A 14,714-nucleotide genomic window follows, 5' to 3' on the forward strand; every position below is an offset into this window, starting at 1 on the left:
TCTGCCGATTTGCCACCAGTGTATGGATCATGGCTTGATCCCTACAGTTTCTTCACAAAGGAAAACCCAAAACATTGCTACAATTTAATCCTTGTACCATTTAAAAGACGAATGATGTGGGCATCAGTGTCAGGGGTGCTGGAAAATTATTAAAGTAGTTGAAACCGGTAATGTGTAACAATTGTTGTTGCATTGGAAAATTAAAAATATACGTTCTGGATCTTTCATACAAATAATTTATAGCGCACCTTTTTCAGGTGAACTTATTGTCTTATTAAAAGTGTATTTTGCAGTTAAATATCTTAAACACTCTGTAACAATTGATTCAGTATTGAACAACTCCAGCTTTGGTTGTGTTCTAAAATTGAGGATGAGAGCAACCTCATGTCAGAGATCATCTAGCCTCCTTCTGAGTTATGGACACATCATCACTTTTATATTTGTCTCTCACCAGCTAACAAGTGTAATACCACATGAACACTTGTATAAGCAATAGATATACGCTTTTTCATAGTTTTTTCCTTCATCACTTAATGAGCCTAATGTGTTTTACTAAATACTTCGCTGCTAACTGACATTTTAATGGACACTGTTAAGTTGAAATAACAGGTGCATATAATAGCTTTCAGATTAAGAGATTTCCTTATTATAAAGTAATGTTAAAATAGAAAGAATTAGAAAATACCAAGTGAAGAGTGATGAATAGCAAGAATCACATTTCGACTGTCATTGGTCATATTTAGTCTTCCCTCAGAATCTATTGACTTCAAGCATGATTATTCACTTGTAAGCAGAAAACTGTACATCACACTACTTAATGTGGGTAAAGACTAAACTCTACAAATATGCTCCTCTTAACTCACTTCAATACCAACCTCATGCTGCTCTGAACAAACTATGTGAACTATGTTGTTTCATGATGTATAGAAATTAATGTTTGTGTTTGCATTTACAGGTACTGCAGCGTCTTTGCCACACATGCCGTTGTCTGCGACCATTACGTGCAAAACATTGCAGGGTTTGTGGTCGTTGTGTTGAATATTTCGACCACCATTGTCCATTCATCTACAACTGTGTTGGGTTACGCAACAGGTATGATGCAGTAAATCTTCAAAATACTATATTGGAGCAAGTACGAACTACTGATCCTTGCACTGTGCCACATTCCACTTATGTAGCAGAGCTAATATAAATGGTAAATTCTATCACAGAATGTCATTGATAGAGTAACAAGTCAGTCCTAAGATTTCAGACATTGAATTGGAATTTGAAGTCATAAGCTGGAAACAAGGTGGCATAATAGTAAGAAATACCCGAATATTACAACATCAAATAATGGAAAATCCAGGATAGAACAACAATACTGTGAAAAGGCTAGATTGCTACTTACCATATTAGTGGAGATGTTGAGTTGCAGACAGGGATAACAAAAAGACTACTAAACAAGTAAGCTTTCAGCTAAAAGGCCTCTTTTTTTGGATTTGTGTGTGTGTTTTGTCTTAATTCAGGAGGAGGCCTTTGGGCTGAAGGCTTACTTCTTATCAGTCTTTTTTGTGCTTGTCTGCAAGTTAACACCTCCACTGTACGTGGAGTAGCAATCTTTTTCACAATATTGTGAATAGTGCAACATTTAGTATAGTAAATCATAGTTCAGTGGCATAGTTGACAGACCAGTCGTCAAGGACACAACAGAAGGATTTAAATTGAATCCCACCATCAGCAATTAATTTTTGTGTTAATGCATTAATTTGTTTACTCCACCCACTGCAGTGATCATCTGCATCGTGAAAGAAAAGTAGTCTACAAGGTGAATAATAAATCTGTCATTTTCTGCTACATCTATCAATGCAGCTAGAGTGATGTTACAAAGATCTCTGCAGGTTTCTGGAATGAGCTTAGGTCAATATTCTAATATGGTCTGTTTTGTCTCTGTCCATATGTTTTAAATGGAGATGAGGTCTGTTGCAGAAGGCAGCCAGTTACAAAGAGAAATATCGTTGTGTTCTGCAAACTGTTCCTGCACTGTACCTGACATTGACAGGGGTGGACAGAAATATGGGAAAATCAAAAAAACAACAACACATTACCATGCCTAATACATGAGGTGTAACATACCATATGGTTTAGGGAAACAGGTTTGCATTGAAAACAACTTCCATTCATTTTGGAATGAACAATGGCAGCTCCTGCATAGATTTCAAGGATTCTTATACCATTATTCTTCAAAAATAGTGGCAAGTTCAGGTAACAATGGTGGAGGTGTGTAGCGATCATGCACCATTCTCTCAAAAGTAGACCACAAAACCTTAATGATATTGAGTTCTAGTGACGGTGGTGGCCAGGGGAGATTTTGACAATTCATCATGGACAATTTGCGCTGTGTGAACAGGGCCCTGTCATCTTGGAACACAGCACCACCAGTGGGGTTTGGACCTGATCAGCCAAAGTCGTTACAAAATCCTTGGAAGTAATACAGCCTTAAAAGGTAACTGTGCCCCCCCCCCCCCCCCCCCCAAATGGAGTACCACAATATGGCTGCCCAAATCATCAGACGCCCCGCCACGAGCAGCAAGCAGTCTGTGTTGTTGGTCTGGGAAGGCGTGTACCACATGCAAACTCAGCTGGAAGTTGTAAACTGTGTGAAACAAATTACCTACTTCCTCCATAGTCCAGGTCTTATGGCTCGAGCACTATGTTTTCCTGTTATGGACGTTTGTATCACCGACAGTGGTTTTGGAATTGAAATTCCCAACTTATGTACCTACCGTCGTGTATCAGTGTTGACAGCGTTCGTGAGACACTCAGTTCTGCAGTGACTTTTGCAGCTGTTGTCCTCTTATTTTTTGTCACAATTCTCTTCAGTGACTGTCATAATCACTCCACACACACTTTCGTCCAAATTGTAACTTTGCGGATGATATGTTTCCTCTTTCCATATGTGCAGTATATATCTACGACACGGTGCCTCTTTCCCCCCTGCGGGTTCGGGGGTTAGAATAGGCCCACGGTATTCCTGCCTGTCTTAAGAGGCGACTACAAGGAGTCTCACATGTTTCGGCCTTATGTGATGGTCCCCTCTCGGGTTTGACTTCCATCTTTCTAAATTATTCTGAAAAGCGAGCCAATTGGGGAAGGGCGCCTTACATGGTGCACTGCATCTGTCGTGCATTGAGACCTTTAGCCAGCTTTTTCGTCGTTGCAATGGTGTCCCGCTCGTTTTCCAGCTGGCTGCGGCGTTTTTACTGCTGAGCTGGTCACCATCTTTCGTGCCCTAGAGTATATCCGCTCCTGCTCAGGTGAGTCCTTCGTCATCTATAGCGATTCCCTGAGCGGTTTACGAGCTCTCGACCAGTGTTTCCCTCGTTCTCGTCTGATGACGGCTATCCACGAGTCCCTGCATTCTCTTGCCCGTTGCGGCTGCTTTGTGGTCTTTGTGTGGACCCCCGGTCATGTCGGTATCCCGGGCAATGAACATGTTGACCGCCTGGCCAAACAGGACACCAGTGAACCCACCCTGGACATTGGCCTCCCGGAGACTGATTTGCGGGCAGTCTTCCGCTGCGAAGTTCTCTCGCTTTGGGACACTGAATGGCGCAATCTGCCCACGCCAAACAAACTCAGTTCTCTCAAGGCGACGACGCGTGTGTGGCATTCATCCATGCGAGCCACTCGCAGAGATTCAGTTGTTCTTTGTTGGCTCCGCATTGGCCACACCCTACTGTCTCACAGTTATTCATTGCGTCATGAGGACCTGCCTCTCTGTCGCTGTGGGGCGGTTTTGACGGTGGTGCACATTTTATTAACTTGTCCGCTTTTAACTGTGCTCAGGCAGACATTTGCGCTGCCTGCCCTTTTACTAGATGACTCTGCCATGGTGGACTTAGTTTTGCGTTTTATTCAGGCAGGGGGTTTTTATCGTTTAATCTGAGTGTTTAATGTGTTCTCGGTGGTTGGCTTTTCCTCTTTTTTTTTTTTTCCTCCCTCTATGGTCGGCCAACCACCGTCACTCTCTGTGTGTTTTAATTTGTTTTGTCTGACCTCTGTCGGAGTCTTTCTTGTCCCATGTCGTCCGACGTCTTTCCTGCTGTTCGTTTTTATTCTCTTTGGGTGGTTTTAATTTTTTGGAAGAAGGGACCGATGACCATCGCAGTCTGATCCCTTTAATCCCACAAACCAACCAACCAACGGTGCCTCTTTTAACACCAAACACTTTGGCTACCTTGGGTTACGGAAGCACCCATCACACAAACACCAACAATTTTCCCACATTCAAATTCACTTAGCTTCCATGTAATGTGCCTACATCTACAAAGTAAACTGTTCTGACCACAACTGTTACTTGCAACATGTTGCGTGCTCTCAATAGGTGCCATTCATGGTCAAATACAACAGCACCATGTGTGGGCTTGGCTAGTGTCTGGATTTATGGTCTGTAATGCATTTCTCACAGTGTTTCCATACTTTTGTCCAACATCTGTATAGTAGAGACTGATACAGTTGTTGCACTGATGGGATCATCACTGCCCATAATAAGTATACTGGACAAGAAGTCAGCCATCTGATCTATTGGAACACATCCAGCCCCAAATTGTTGCTTGCACACGGCCGTTGTGAGGTGACTCGGATTACAGTTGGGGTTCAAAACAGGCACCATGTGGCTTATATACTCATCCTGGACCATAATCCACTGTGGGAAATACCAGTTTGTCAAAAAATATTACATTCTGGTAGTGACAACATGTATTTTCCTCACTAAACGCTAATCAGTGGAGCGGACAATCATTGTGTTTTACATATCATTGCGCAATGCGCTCAGGCATGCTATGCTGGCCCCAAGTCTCAAAAGACATATTTGCTCCATAACAGTAGTAATGTGACCACAAACAGCCAGTTAATGATGAGACATGACTTGTGAATAAAGTGTATGGACTCAAAGCAAAATGGTTCAAGTATCTGATTTTGAATCATGAGCTCTCATTACCGGTTATAGAATTTGTTATGACAGACAATTTGCTGCATTACAATGTTCAGTGCAGAAGAAGACTGGTATCACATATGGTGAAAATGTCAAACTTGATAAATTATTGCAGAATTAAGTTCACATGTGTGAACAAAATTAACCAGTTCAGCCTCTGTATCTGTATCTGTATCCAGATAATTCCATGAAAAGCGAAGGTCTCGTTACATCTGTAACACTGCCTTTGTTTGGTGGCACATCAACACAGCTTGCATCATCAAACCTTGATCGTATATATATGGCGGTAGTACCTGTTCCCGAAAGAACAGTTACCGTAGATGACCATGCAGCTTTGCTAGAAATGAAATGATAATTAAATGGACACCCTAGCTGCAAGCAGGCGTTGATATACTTCATTGGGGACATGTTGAAAATGTGTGCCCCGACCGTGACTCGAACCCGGGATCTCCTTCTTACATGGCATCCATCTGAGCCATCGCGGGCACAGAGGATAGTGCGTCTGCAGGGACTTATCCCTTGCACGCTCCCCGTGAGATCCACATTCCCAACACGTCCACACCACTACATTCGTAGTGCGCCTTATAGATGTTTGCCCATCATACTCATTACTCGTGGCAGATTAATCTACCAAGTCCCGTACAAGTTCGGACATAGCGTGTGCGTTCGCACAAGAAGGTCAATGGCCGGGAAGCCATATTTTTAACTATATATGACAAAGGCGCACTACGAATGTAGTGGTGTGGATCTCACGGGGAGCGTGCAAGGGATAAGTGCCTGCAGACGCACTATCCTCTGTGCCCGCGGTGGCTCAGATGGATAGAGCGTCTGCCATGTAAGCAGGAGATCCCGGGTTTGAGTCCCGGTCGGGGCTCACATTTTCAACATGTCCCCAATGAAGTATATCAATGCCTGCTTGCAGCTAGGGTGTCCATTTAATTATCATTTCATCGTATATCATTGGTATTTAGGTCTTTTTTTATGTTAATACTTCAGTGTAATTCGTCTGAAGGTCACAGGACATTTTTTCGAAAAAAAGTTTAGAAAGTGAATGTTTGAATTGCAATACTGAATGATACACATTACAATCCCCCTCCCCCCCTCAAAACTATAGCTTAGTCTCCTGGCCTCTTTTATAAAAGGTACATTTGAGTTGTGTAGCCTGTTTTTAATTCAGTAATATAATTCTAAGTATACCTACTGCTGCTGCTGTTTAGACAGAATAAGGAGCATTAATCACGTTTGCCCTTGTACTGTAACATCATGGAATTAATTTATAATTAACTATACTATTATTTCAATTTTTTGTGGAAGTCAGCCACATCATATGTGGCGTTAACAGCAAATGTTGCCACCATAAGTGACCCTCATTGACTTATAGCCATATATGTGGAAAATTAACAACAAACCCTCTATTCTGCTGTTTCCATGTAGACGTGTCTCCTAGGACAAGAAAGAAAATGAACAAAACCTTATGCGCATTAATTTGGAATCAAACCTCGCCCTTTTACACAGAAATCCTACAGGTTGTGTGTGTGTGTGTGTGTGTGTGTGTGTGTGTGTGTGTGTGTGTGTGTGTGTGTGTGTGTGTGTGTGTGTCGAGAGAGAGAGAGAGAGAGAGAGAGAGAGAGAGAGAGCGCCCATCTAGCTAATAATAATGTATCTTATTTTCAAAAAAGCTTGGAATAGGACTAGAATACAGACAGGACCATTTTTGCATAATATTTGAAGTAACTGTTGTTCTTCCTTATTTCTGCAACGTAATCTGAAAAAATTACAGGCTACACCTATCCATTTCAGTTCTGTACCGTACTTTGACTCTGGTTGTTATTTTCCAATACAATTTTGTGTGCTGTCAAATGTGGTTGTGTGGTTAAGCCTCCAAACTACGTTCTGATCCATAAGAGACAATGCTATGCTTTGTACATCCAAAGTGGGTGAGAGTTAAATATCTTCTGCACAGAGGGACTTTTTCTGAGAATAAAATTTCACACCTTGGAAGCTGAATGGACTTGCCAGATAGTCCCACTATAAAAAGCATATTTGCTGTGTAACCCTGTAGCTACAGAATTTTTGCAACACTGCACACCATACAAAATATTCCCAGCATTTAGCTGTAATGGTGATGTCATCTAATGAATACTGTTCTCTATATTAACTGTAATAAGGGAAAGGGATAACTCTTTTATAAGCCAAATGCTTAGGCCTCTTATCAGAAACAGTTGTATCAAATTTTAGATGGTTTCAGTGACTGATCACCAATCATATTGGCAAACAATATCAGTTTCCTTGCATTTATTTAATTACACTTATTGATGTAAAGTCTACTAATCTTTGCACTAGGAACTGATTATTTGCATTTCACTACAATTGCAGCTCCCTGTACACAAATGTATTCTCTAAACAGCATCCTAAGGTTACAGACTTCATCCATCTGTTCATAAATATAATTTTATGAACAGCATTGGCTCCACCTGATTAACTTGAGCCACACGACACTACTTTTGCTTCTGAGGTTGCCTCTATACTAACTACGGCATTCTGAGTTTTGTTTGTAAGAAAGCCTACAATCTAGTTGCACATTTATTTGGATATTTGTATGTACATAAAATGTTTAGTAGGTAACAGTGCAGAATTGGCTTTCTTACACAGTGTCAATGCAAGGTATGCTACATATAGTCTTCTGAATCTCGGTAATATAAAACATAAGAGGCTGAATTAGAACAATGCCACAATCACAAATTTGTGCTACTGTAAGCCAATTCGAAGTGTCAGGCCGATGAAGCAGTTCCAAGAAATTACATCCATTTTCAACCAAGCACAATGGTGGTTTTGTTTTCTGTACTTTTGAAGCAGCATATATTTTCTTTTAATGTGATTATTTGTAAGGGGCAGCAATGGGCTATTGGAAGAAAGGGGTAAGTGTTTCTTTTCAGATGCTAAATTCATTCAGTAAATTTTCAGCAAACTGGTTTTAAACTAATGAATTTTTTCTGTGGCAGTAGTTCTTCCCACAGGAGAACCTGTCGTTGCTTGCAAAACTCAGGAAAACGAACAAGTCGTCCAACACTGGAGAATTAGAAAAGTGTTCATCTGAATAAGTTACCATCCTATGTAGTAAAAAAGTAATTTACTCTTGTTCTCCAGTTTCACCCACTACAACCCACCTCCATAGTTAAGGCTGCTAAAACACACTTGTTTCTGGCACTACATTTGAAGGTAGCCATTTTGAATCCTGGTGATGAAAATAAAATTTCACCATGATTGCAGCAAGAGGAGACTTGTTAATATTAAACTACTCCAACCTCTCCACATTAAGCAAATGGGACAATTTTGATGGTATTCTGCACATTCATTATGCTCAATCTGCCTTGCTGCTGTTGAGAGGAGAAGAGCATGTGTTCTCACTGAGTTTCCACCATAAACAACAACTACTCTGGTAAACACCGTCACAAAAAGTAAACAATCACTAAACTTCTGAAAAGAAATGATGCTTAATGGATTAAATGAAGGAAGCATTGCTACTCTAGGGAAAATTTGCAGAAAATTACATTTCTGTTAGTTAGATGACTTATCTGGTATAGAACAAGCACATGGACGACTGTTTCCCTTTTGAGAGAAAACTAACGTTTACCTTTTTTTAGAACCGTAAATAATGCACAGTGAAAAATTAAATAATAAGGTTTCGCTGCGAAAGAGACATGGTGTCTTGAATGTAGTAACAGTTTCTTGAATGCACTATTGCACTGAAGGAGCTTAGTCGACTTGGATAACTTTTGCCACTAAATTGAATTTGCCACAAACATCCAGCTTTGTTGTTTTGAGCTCTCCAGTTTATCAAAAAATTATCGAGAATAGTGATTAGGTTTGTCTCAGTTTTTGAACTTAGAAGTTACAGAAAAAACCACCATCAGCCACTTGAAATGTCACAGTGTATTATGATGATGTGATGTGACTCGGATAAACTATCTAGGTATCTTAAAGAAGGCATCTCCCTCTAAAGATGAATTTTTATGTGCCTTCACTCTCAGGAAACACCAAGAGGCAGCACTACTGCCTACAGTCATTATCCAATTTATCAAGAGTTCAGAAACTAAAGTAAAAATAAATCACATTCATATCATGAGATTACGGTAAAACAGTCTATAGATCACTGCTTTATGTTCCCTATATCATTAGACCGTCCATTTCCCTTTTTTTTTCTGCTATGTAAAGTGTTTCAGGGAGAACATTAGGGAAATATTGACAATAATTGGGGAAAGAAATACAGTAGAAAAAGAATGGATAGCTTTGAGGAATGAAATAGTGAAGGCAGCAGAGGATTAAGTAAGTAAAAAGACGAGGGCTAATAGAAATCCTTGGGTAACAGAAGAGACATTGAATTTAATTGATGAAAGGAGAAAATACAAAAATGCGGTAAATGAAGCAGGCAAAAAGGAATACAAATGTCTCAAAAATGAGATTGACAGGAAATGCAAAATGGCTAAGCAGGGATGGGTAGAGGACAAATTTAAGGGTGTAGAGGTGCATATCACTAGGGGTAAGATAGATACTGCCTACAGGAAAATAAAAGAGAACCACTTGCATGAATACCAAGAGCTCAGATGGAAACCCAGTTCTAAGCAAAGAAGGGAAAGCAGAAAGGTGGAAGGAGTATATAGAGGGCCTATATATGGGCGATGTTCTTGAGGACAAAATTATGGAAATGGAAGAGAATGTAGATGAATATTAAATGGGAGATATGATATTGCGTGAAGAGTTTGACAGAGCACTGAAAGACCTACATCAAAACAAGGCCCCGGGAGTAGACGACATTCCATTAGAACTACTGACAGCCAGGCCTAACAAAACTGTACCATCTGGTAAGCAAGATGTATGAGATAGGTAAAATACCCTCAGACTTCAAGGAGAATATAATAATTCCAATCCCAAAGAAAGCAGGTGTTGACATGTGAAAATTACCGAACTATCAGTTTAATAAGTCACAGCTGCAAAATACTAATGTGAATTCTTTACAGACGAATGGAAAAACTGGTAGAAGCCGACCTCGAGGAAGATCAGTTTGGATTCTGTAGAAATGTTGGAACACGTGAGGCAATACTGACCCTACGACTTATCTTAGAAAATAGATTAAGGAAAGGCAAACCTATGTTTCCAGCATTTGTAGACTTAGAGAAAGCTCTTGACAGTATTGACTGGAATACTCTTTCAAATTCTGAAGGTTACAGGGAGCAAAATGCTATTTACAATTTGTACAGAAACCAGATGGCAGTTTTAAGAGTTGAGGGGCATGAAAGGGAAGCAGTGGTTGGAAAGGGAGTGAGACAGGGTTGTAGCCTATCCCCAATGTTATTCAATCTGTATACTGAGCAAGCAGTAAAGGAAACAAAAGAAAAATTCAGAGTTGGAATTAAAATCCATGGAGAAGAAATAAAAACTTTGAGGTTCGCCGATGACATTGTAATTCTAACAGAGACAGCAAAGGACCCGGAAGAGCAGCTGATCGGAATGGACAGTGTCTTGAAAGGAGGATATAAGATGAACACCAACAAAAGCAAAACGAGGATAATGAAATGTAGTTGAAATAAAGCAGGTGATGCTGAGGAAATTAGATTGGGAAATGAGAGGCTTAAAGTTGTAAAGGAGTTTTGCTATTTAGGGAGCAAAATAACTGATGATGTTCGAAGTAGAGAGGATATAAAATGTATACTGGCGATGGCAAGGAAGGTGTTTCTGAAGAAGAGAAATTTGTTAGCATCGAGTGTAGATTTAAGTGTCTGGAAGTCGTTTGTGAAAGTATTTGTATGGAGTGTAGCCATGTATGGAAGTTAAACATGGACGATAAATAGTTTACACAAGAAGAGAATAGAAGCTGGGTAGATCACATAACTAATGAGAAGGTATTGAATAGAATTGGAGAGAAGAGGAAATTTGTGGCACAACTTAACTAGAAGAGGGGATTGGATGGTAGGGCATATTCTGAGGCATCAAGGGATCACCAATTTAGTATTGGAGGGCAGCGTGAAGGGTAAAAATCGTAGAGGGAGATGAGTACACTAAACAGATTCAGAAGGATGTAGGTTGCAGTAGATACTGGGAGATGAAGAAGCCTGCACAGGATAGAGTAGCATGGAGAGCTGCATCAAACCAGTCTCTGGACTGCAGACCACCACCACCACCACCACCACCACCACCACCACCACCACCAACAACAACAACATAAGTGTTGAATTATAAAATTTATATTGTACACAACCTGACAAAAAAAAGCTGAAGCACCCAGAAGAAATGGTCGATTGCCCAAGTAACTTCATTCTCATACACACCATCGGCGAGTTTGTAAATCTTTTGATTTGCAATTTGTGTCACAGGTGGAATGATCACCACAGTGCATTATTACCATACCTGTTACAGTATATAAAGGGTGTGACCAGTACATCTACATCTACATCCATACTCCGCAAGCCACCTGACGGTGTGTGGCGGAGGTATCAACAGTGATCACTGTGAACAACATGGCGCTCCACAAACTCATGAGTTATAGTATTCTCAGTACTGAGAGGGTTTGAATGAGCCTCATTGTGGGTCTCCATTTGACTGTCTGATCAAATTGTACAATATCTAAATTTGTGAGGCATTCAGATATGACAGTAGCCCGATGACGGGCTGCATGGGAATGTGAAGGCAGGCATACTTGTTGTCGAGGTTCTGCTCAACCATGTCTGACCACTACAAGGGAGGACAACCATATCGTGCGCCAAGCATCAACCCCTTCACATCTGCATCTGCCAATGGATAAAACATAACAGAATCCCTGTAACATTCTTTGTCATTCTGCACCATGGTTTGGAGACTAGTGACCACTTGACTAGTGAATTACAGTCTCTTGCTTAGGCTACTGTTAATACAACAGAAATGGCTGCATTTGGGTTGGTGCCATGACCAGGAAGTATGGACTCCTATGAATGGCATCACATTGTGTTCAGCAAAGAATCACACTTGTGCACTATCCTGGATGAATATTGTTGGTGGTACAGCTTCAACACAGGGAGAGTTCCCATTCTTCTGATGTTTTGGAGAGGCACAGCAGTAGTACTTCTAGCACAATGGTATGGGAAGCAGTCTGTTTTGACCTCAGGGGTTTACTGGTAATGGTGGAGTGAACTCTGACGGCACAAAAGGACATCCTGCATCCTCAAGTGTTGCTCCTCATGGGACAGTATCATGTTATTTTCTGACAGGACAGTGCTTGTCCACAGATGACATTGGTATGTTCACATGTACAGCCCTACTCTGCAAGCCATTGTACAGTGCATGATGGAGGGTACCCTGTACCAACTACTAGTCTTTATTTTCAAGTGGAACAATAAAGGTAGAGTGAAGAAAAAACAACTGTGTGGATGTTTCCATAGGAGCCCTATTTTATCTTATCTTCATAATCCTTACACGAAACACACACTGGTGACAGTAGAAACATTCTGCAGTCAGCTTCAAATGCCGGTTCTGTAAGTTTACTTAACAGTGTTCTTCCAGGGATTCCCACGCGAGTTCTCGAAGCATCTATGTAATACTTGCATGTTGTCTGAACCTACCGGTAACAAATATAGCAGACTGCCTCTGAATGGCTTCGATGTGTTCCTTTAATCCGACCTGATGCGGATCCTAAATACTGAAGCGGTTATCGAGAATGGGTCGCACCTCTGTCCTATATGTGATTTTCTTTACAGATGAATCACACTTAACCTGAAAGTCTCACAGTAAAGTGAAGTCGACAGTTCGCCTTCCATATTGCAATCCTCACATGCTCGTTTCATTTCAATATTACTTTGCACTTTTACATGTAGATATTTAATCTAATGCTGTGTTCGAACACTGTGAGTTTGTTTTTCCTATTCCTCTGCGTTAAATTAAATTTTTCTTCATTTAGAGCTAGCTGCCATTCATCACCCAACAAGAAGAGTTCCCCAGTGGTGTTATTGACTTTTTGAAGTCATCATCGCGATTGTGTTGGTATCACACCCTGGAGCCATTCACTCTGGTGGGTCCCCACATGCAGAAGGTTGTGGATTCAAATCCCCTCAGATGCTTTATCTTTATGATTTTGATTGGAATTTTATTCAATTAAATGGTTTAAATGTAATTATTATTTCTAATCCATATTCATGTCATTTTAACTTTTTGATTTGCTCTCAATTTTTTCTTCCTTTCGTTTAGGATTTTGTTAATCCATATTAACTTTTGATTTAATTCCCTCCACTTCATCATTTTATAATTTTGCCTACATTTGCTTGAATTTCATTTTAGTTCTTTCTTGTAAATCTACATCTGCATCGTTTTGTCGATAGTGCAACAAGAATTTATGTTTTAAATGTTAGTTTAACAGTCAACAACTGAAAAATTCATTTTTGACACCATTGCACAGTCAGTATAAATAGATTATTTCATCTTTTGTTTTGAACAGATGTATCAGCATTTTCAAATATTATGACAGGTAGATAAAAATAATGCACATAAATTCCAAATGGAAAGACTGAATGGAAGAAAAGTGAGAGGAAAACAAAAATAATGATCAAAATCATTTTGATGACTTAATTTCAAATCACCTGATGAGACTCCAGCCCATCAGCAGACAGCTGCAAATTGCTACTTACCCTGTGCATCCACCAGATCATTTACGTATATAAAAAAAAATAAAAGCTGTTCTATCACACTTACCTGGGCAATTCGATGAACACTAATCACAGAGGACAACACACTGGGATGAACTGACTGTGTATGTTGTTTAGGTACTCCTGTGGCCAGCAAAATCTGCAGATTTGGCCCAACAGAACACATGTAGGACAAACTTCTTCCCAGTGCCAGTGACCAGTTACAACAGTTGGGGCAGCTTGCCTTAGGAGAGGCTACAACAGCTTTATGATAATTTTCCTGATCAAAGCAGGGCTTGCATCTAAGCCCGAAGGGGTGCTGTGTCTTATTGTTTAGTGGACTCGTACTGCCAAGTTCTTTTTCATGCCACCCAACCCAGTCAAGCCAAATAATTGCAGTCTCGTCACATATTTAGCTGTACAGGTGTGACCTGAAAGCTAGCGAATGTCTTGGTTCTGTGTCTCTACTTCTCTGCTGTTTGGTGAGTTCTTATCCTTGCTTCTAAATTATTTAAAATATAGATGTTTAATTCTTGTGAGAGCTAATAATCATATTATGGGCATCAGGCAAGTTATAATACTGCAACATTTAGGTGCCAGCTATCTTATTAACCTTTTAAAAGAGGGAGCACTCTTGGTTTGAAGCTGAATTTTCTCACTATCCCCACCTGTGAAAGTTGTGATTCACAGAAGGTAAAGTTCAACTTCCCTTCATTTTTAAGAAACCAAATTAAAGTTAATGTGTCAAAAGTTAATTGTAAAATAACATGTCTTGAAATGTCATTTCAGAAAAAGCTAATATTAATTGTCCCCTTTCTTGTTTTTTCAGAATGTGGTTCTTCTTGTTTGTTATGAGCATTGCTATCAACTGCTCCTTTACAATATACTTTGCTTGCTATTGCATTGCTGTTGAAGGTTTTGGTATTTTATATGCCTTGGGATTGATTGAAGCCCTTGTATTTTGTGGCCTAGGATGGATTCTGACCTGTACTTCTGTGAGTATGCTGAAGTTAAGTAGTGCTGGTGTTAATACTTTGTGGAATACTGACTATATGAGCAATGTATCCTAACACTCTTCATTGTTTGTGTAT

At 40.1% G+C, this 14,714-nt stretch overlaps 1 protein-coding gene and 1 non-coding gene across 2 annotated transcripts in view; both read left to right on the forward strand.

The window, feature by feature from the left end:
• LOC126162365 (uncharacterized) overlaps positions 1 to 14,714 on the forward strand; it is an 80,580-nt gene that overhangs the window by 65,639 nt on the left and 227 nt on the right. Inside the window, exons 8-9 of the mRNA XM_049918819.1 lie at positions 956 to 1,092; positions 14,453 to 14,618. Of these exons, the coding sequence (XP_049774776.1) occupies positions 956 to 1,092; positions 14,453 to 14,618 (303 nt within the window). The remainder of the gene's footprint in view (positions 1 to 955; positions 1,093 to 14,452; positions 14,619 to 14,714) is intronic.
• Positions 5,775 to 5,849, forward strand: Trnat-ugu (transfer RNA threonine (anticodon UGU)). The gene has a single exon. It is a non-coding gene; the product is annotated as a tRNA-Thr (tRNA).

Source organism: Schistocerca cancellata, chromosome 2 (genome assembly GCF_023864275.1).
Source record: "Schistocerca cancellata isolate TAMUIC-IGC-003103 chromosome 2, iqSchCanc2.1, whole genome shotgun sequence".
NCBI classification, from domain to species: domain Eukaryota; kingdom Metazoa; phylum Arthropoda; class Insecta; order Orthoptera; family Acrididae; genus Schistocerca; species Schistocerca cancellata.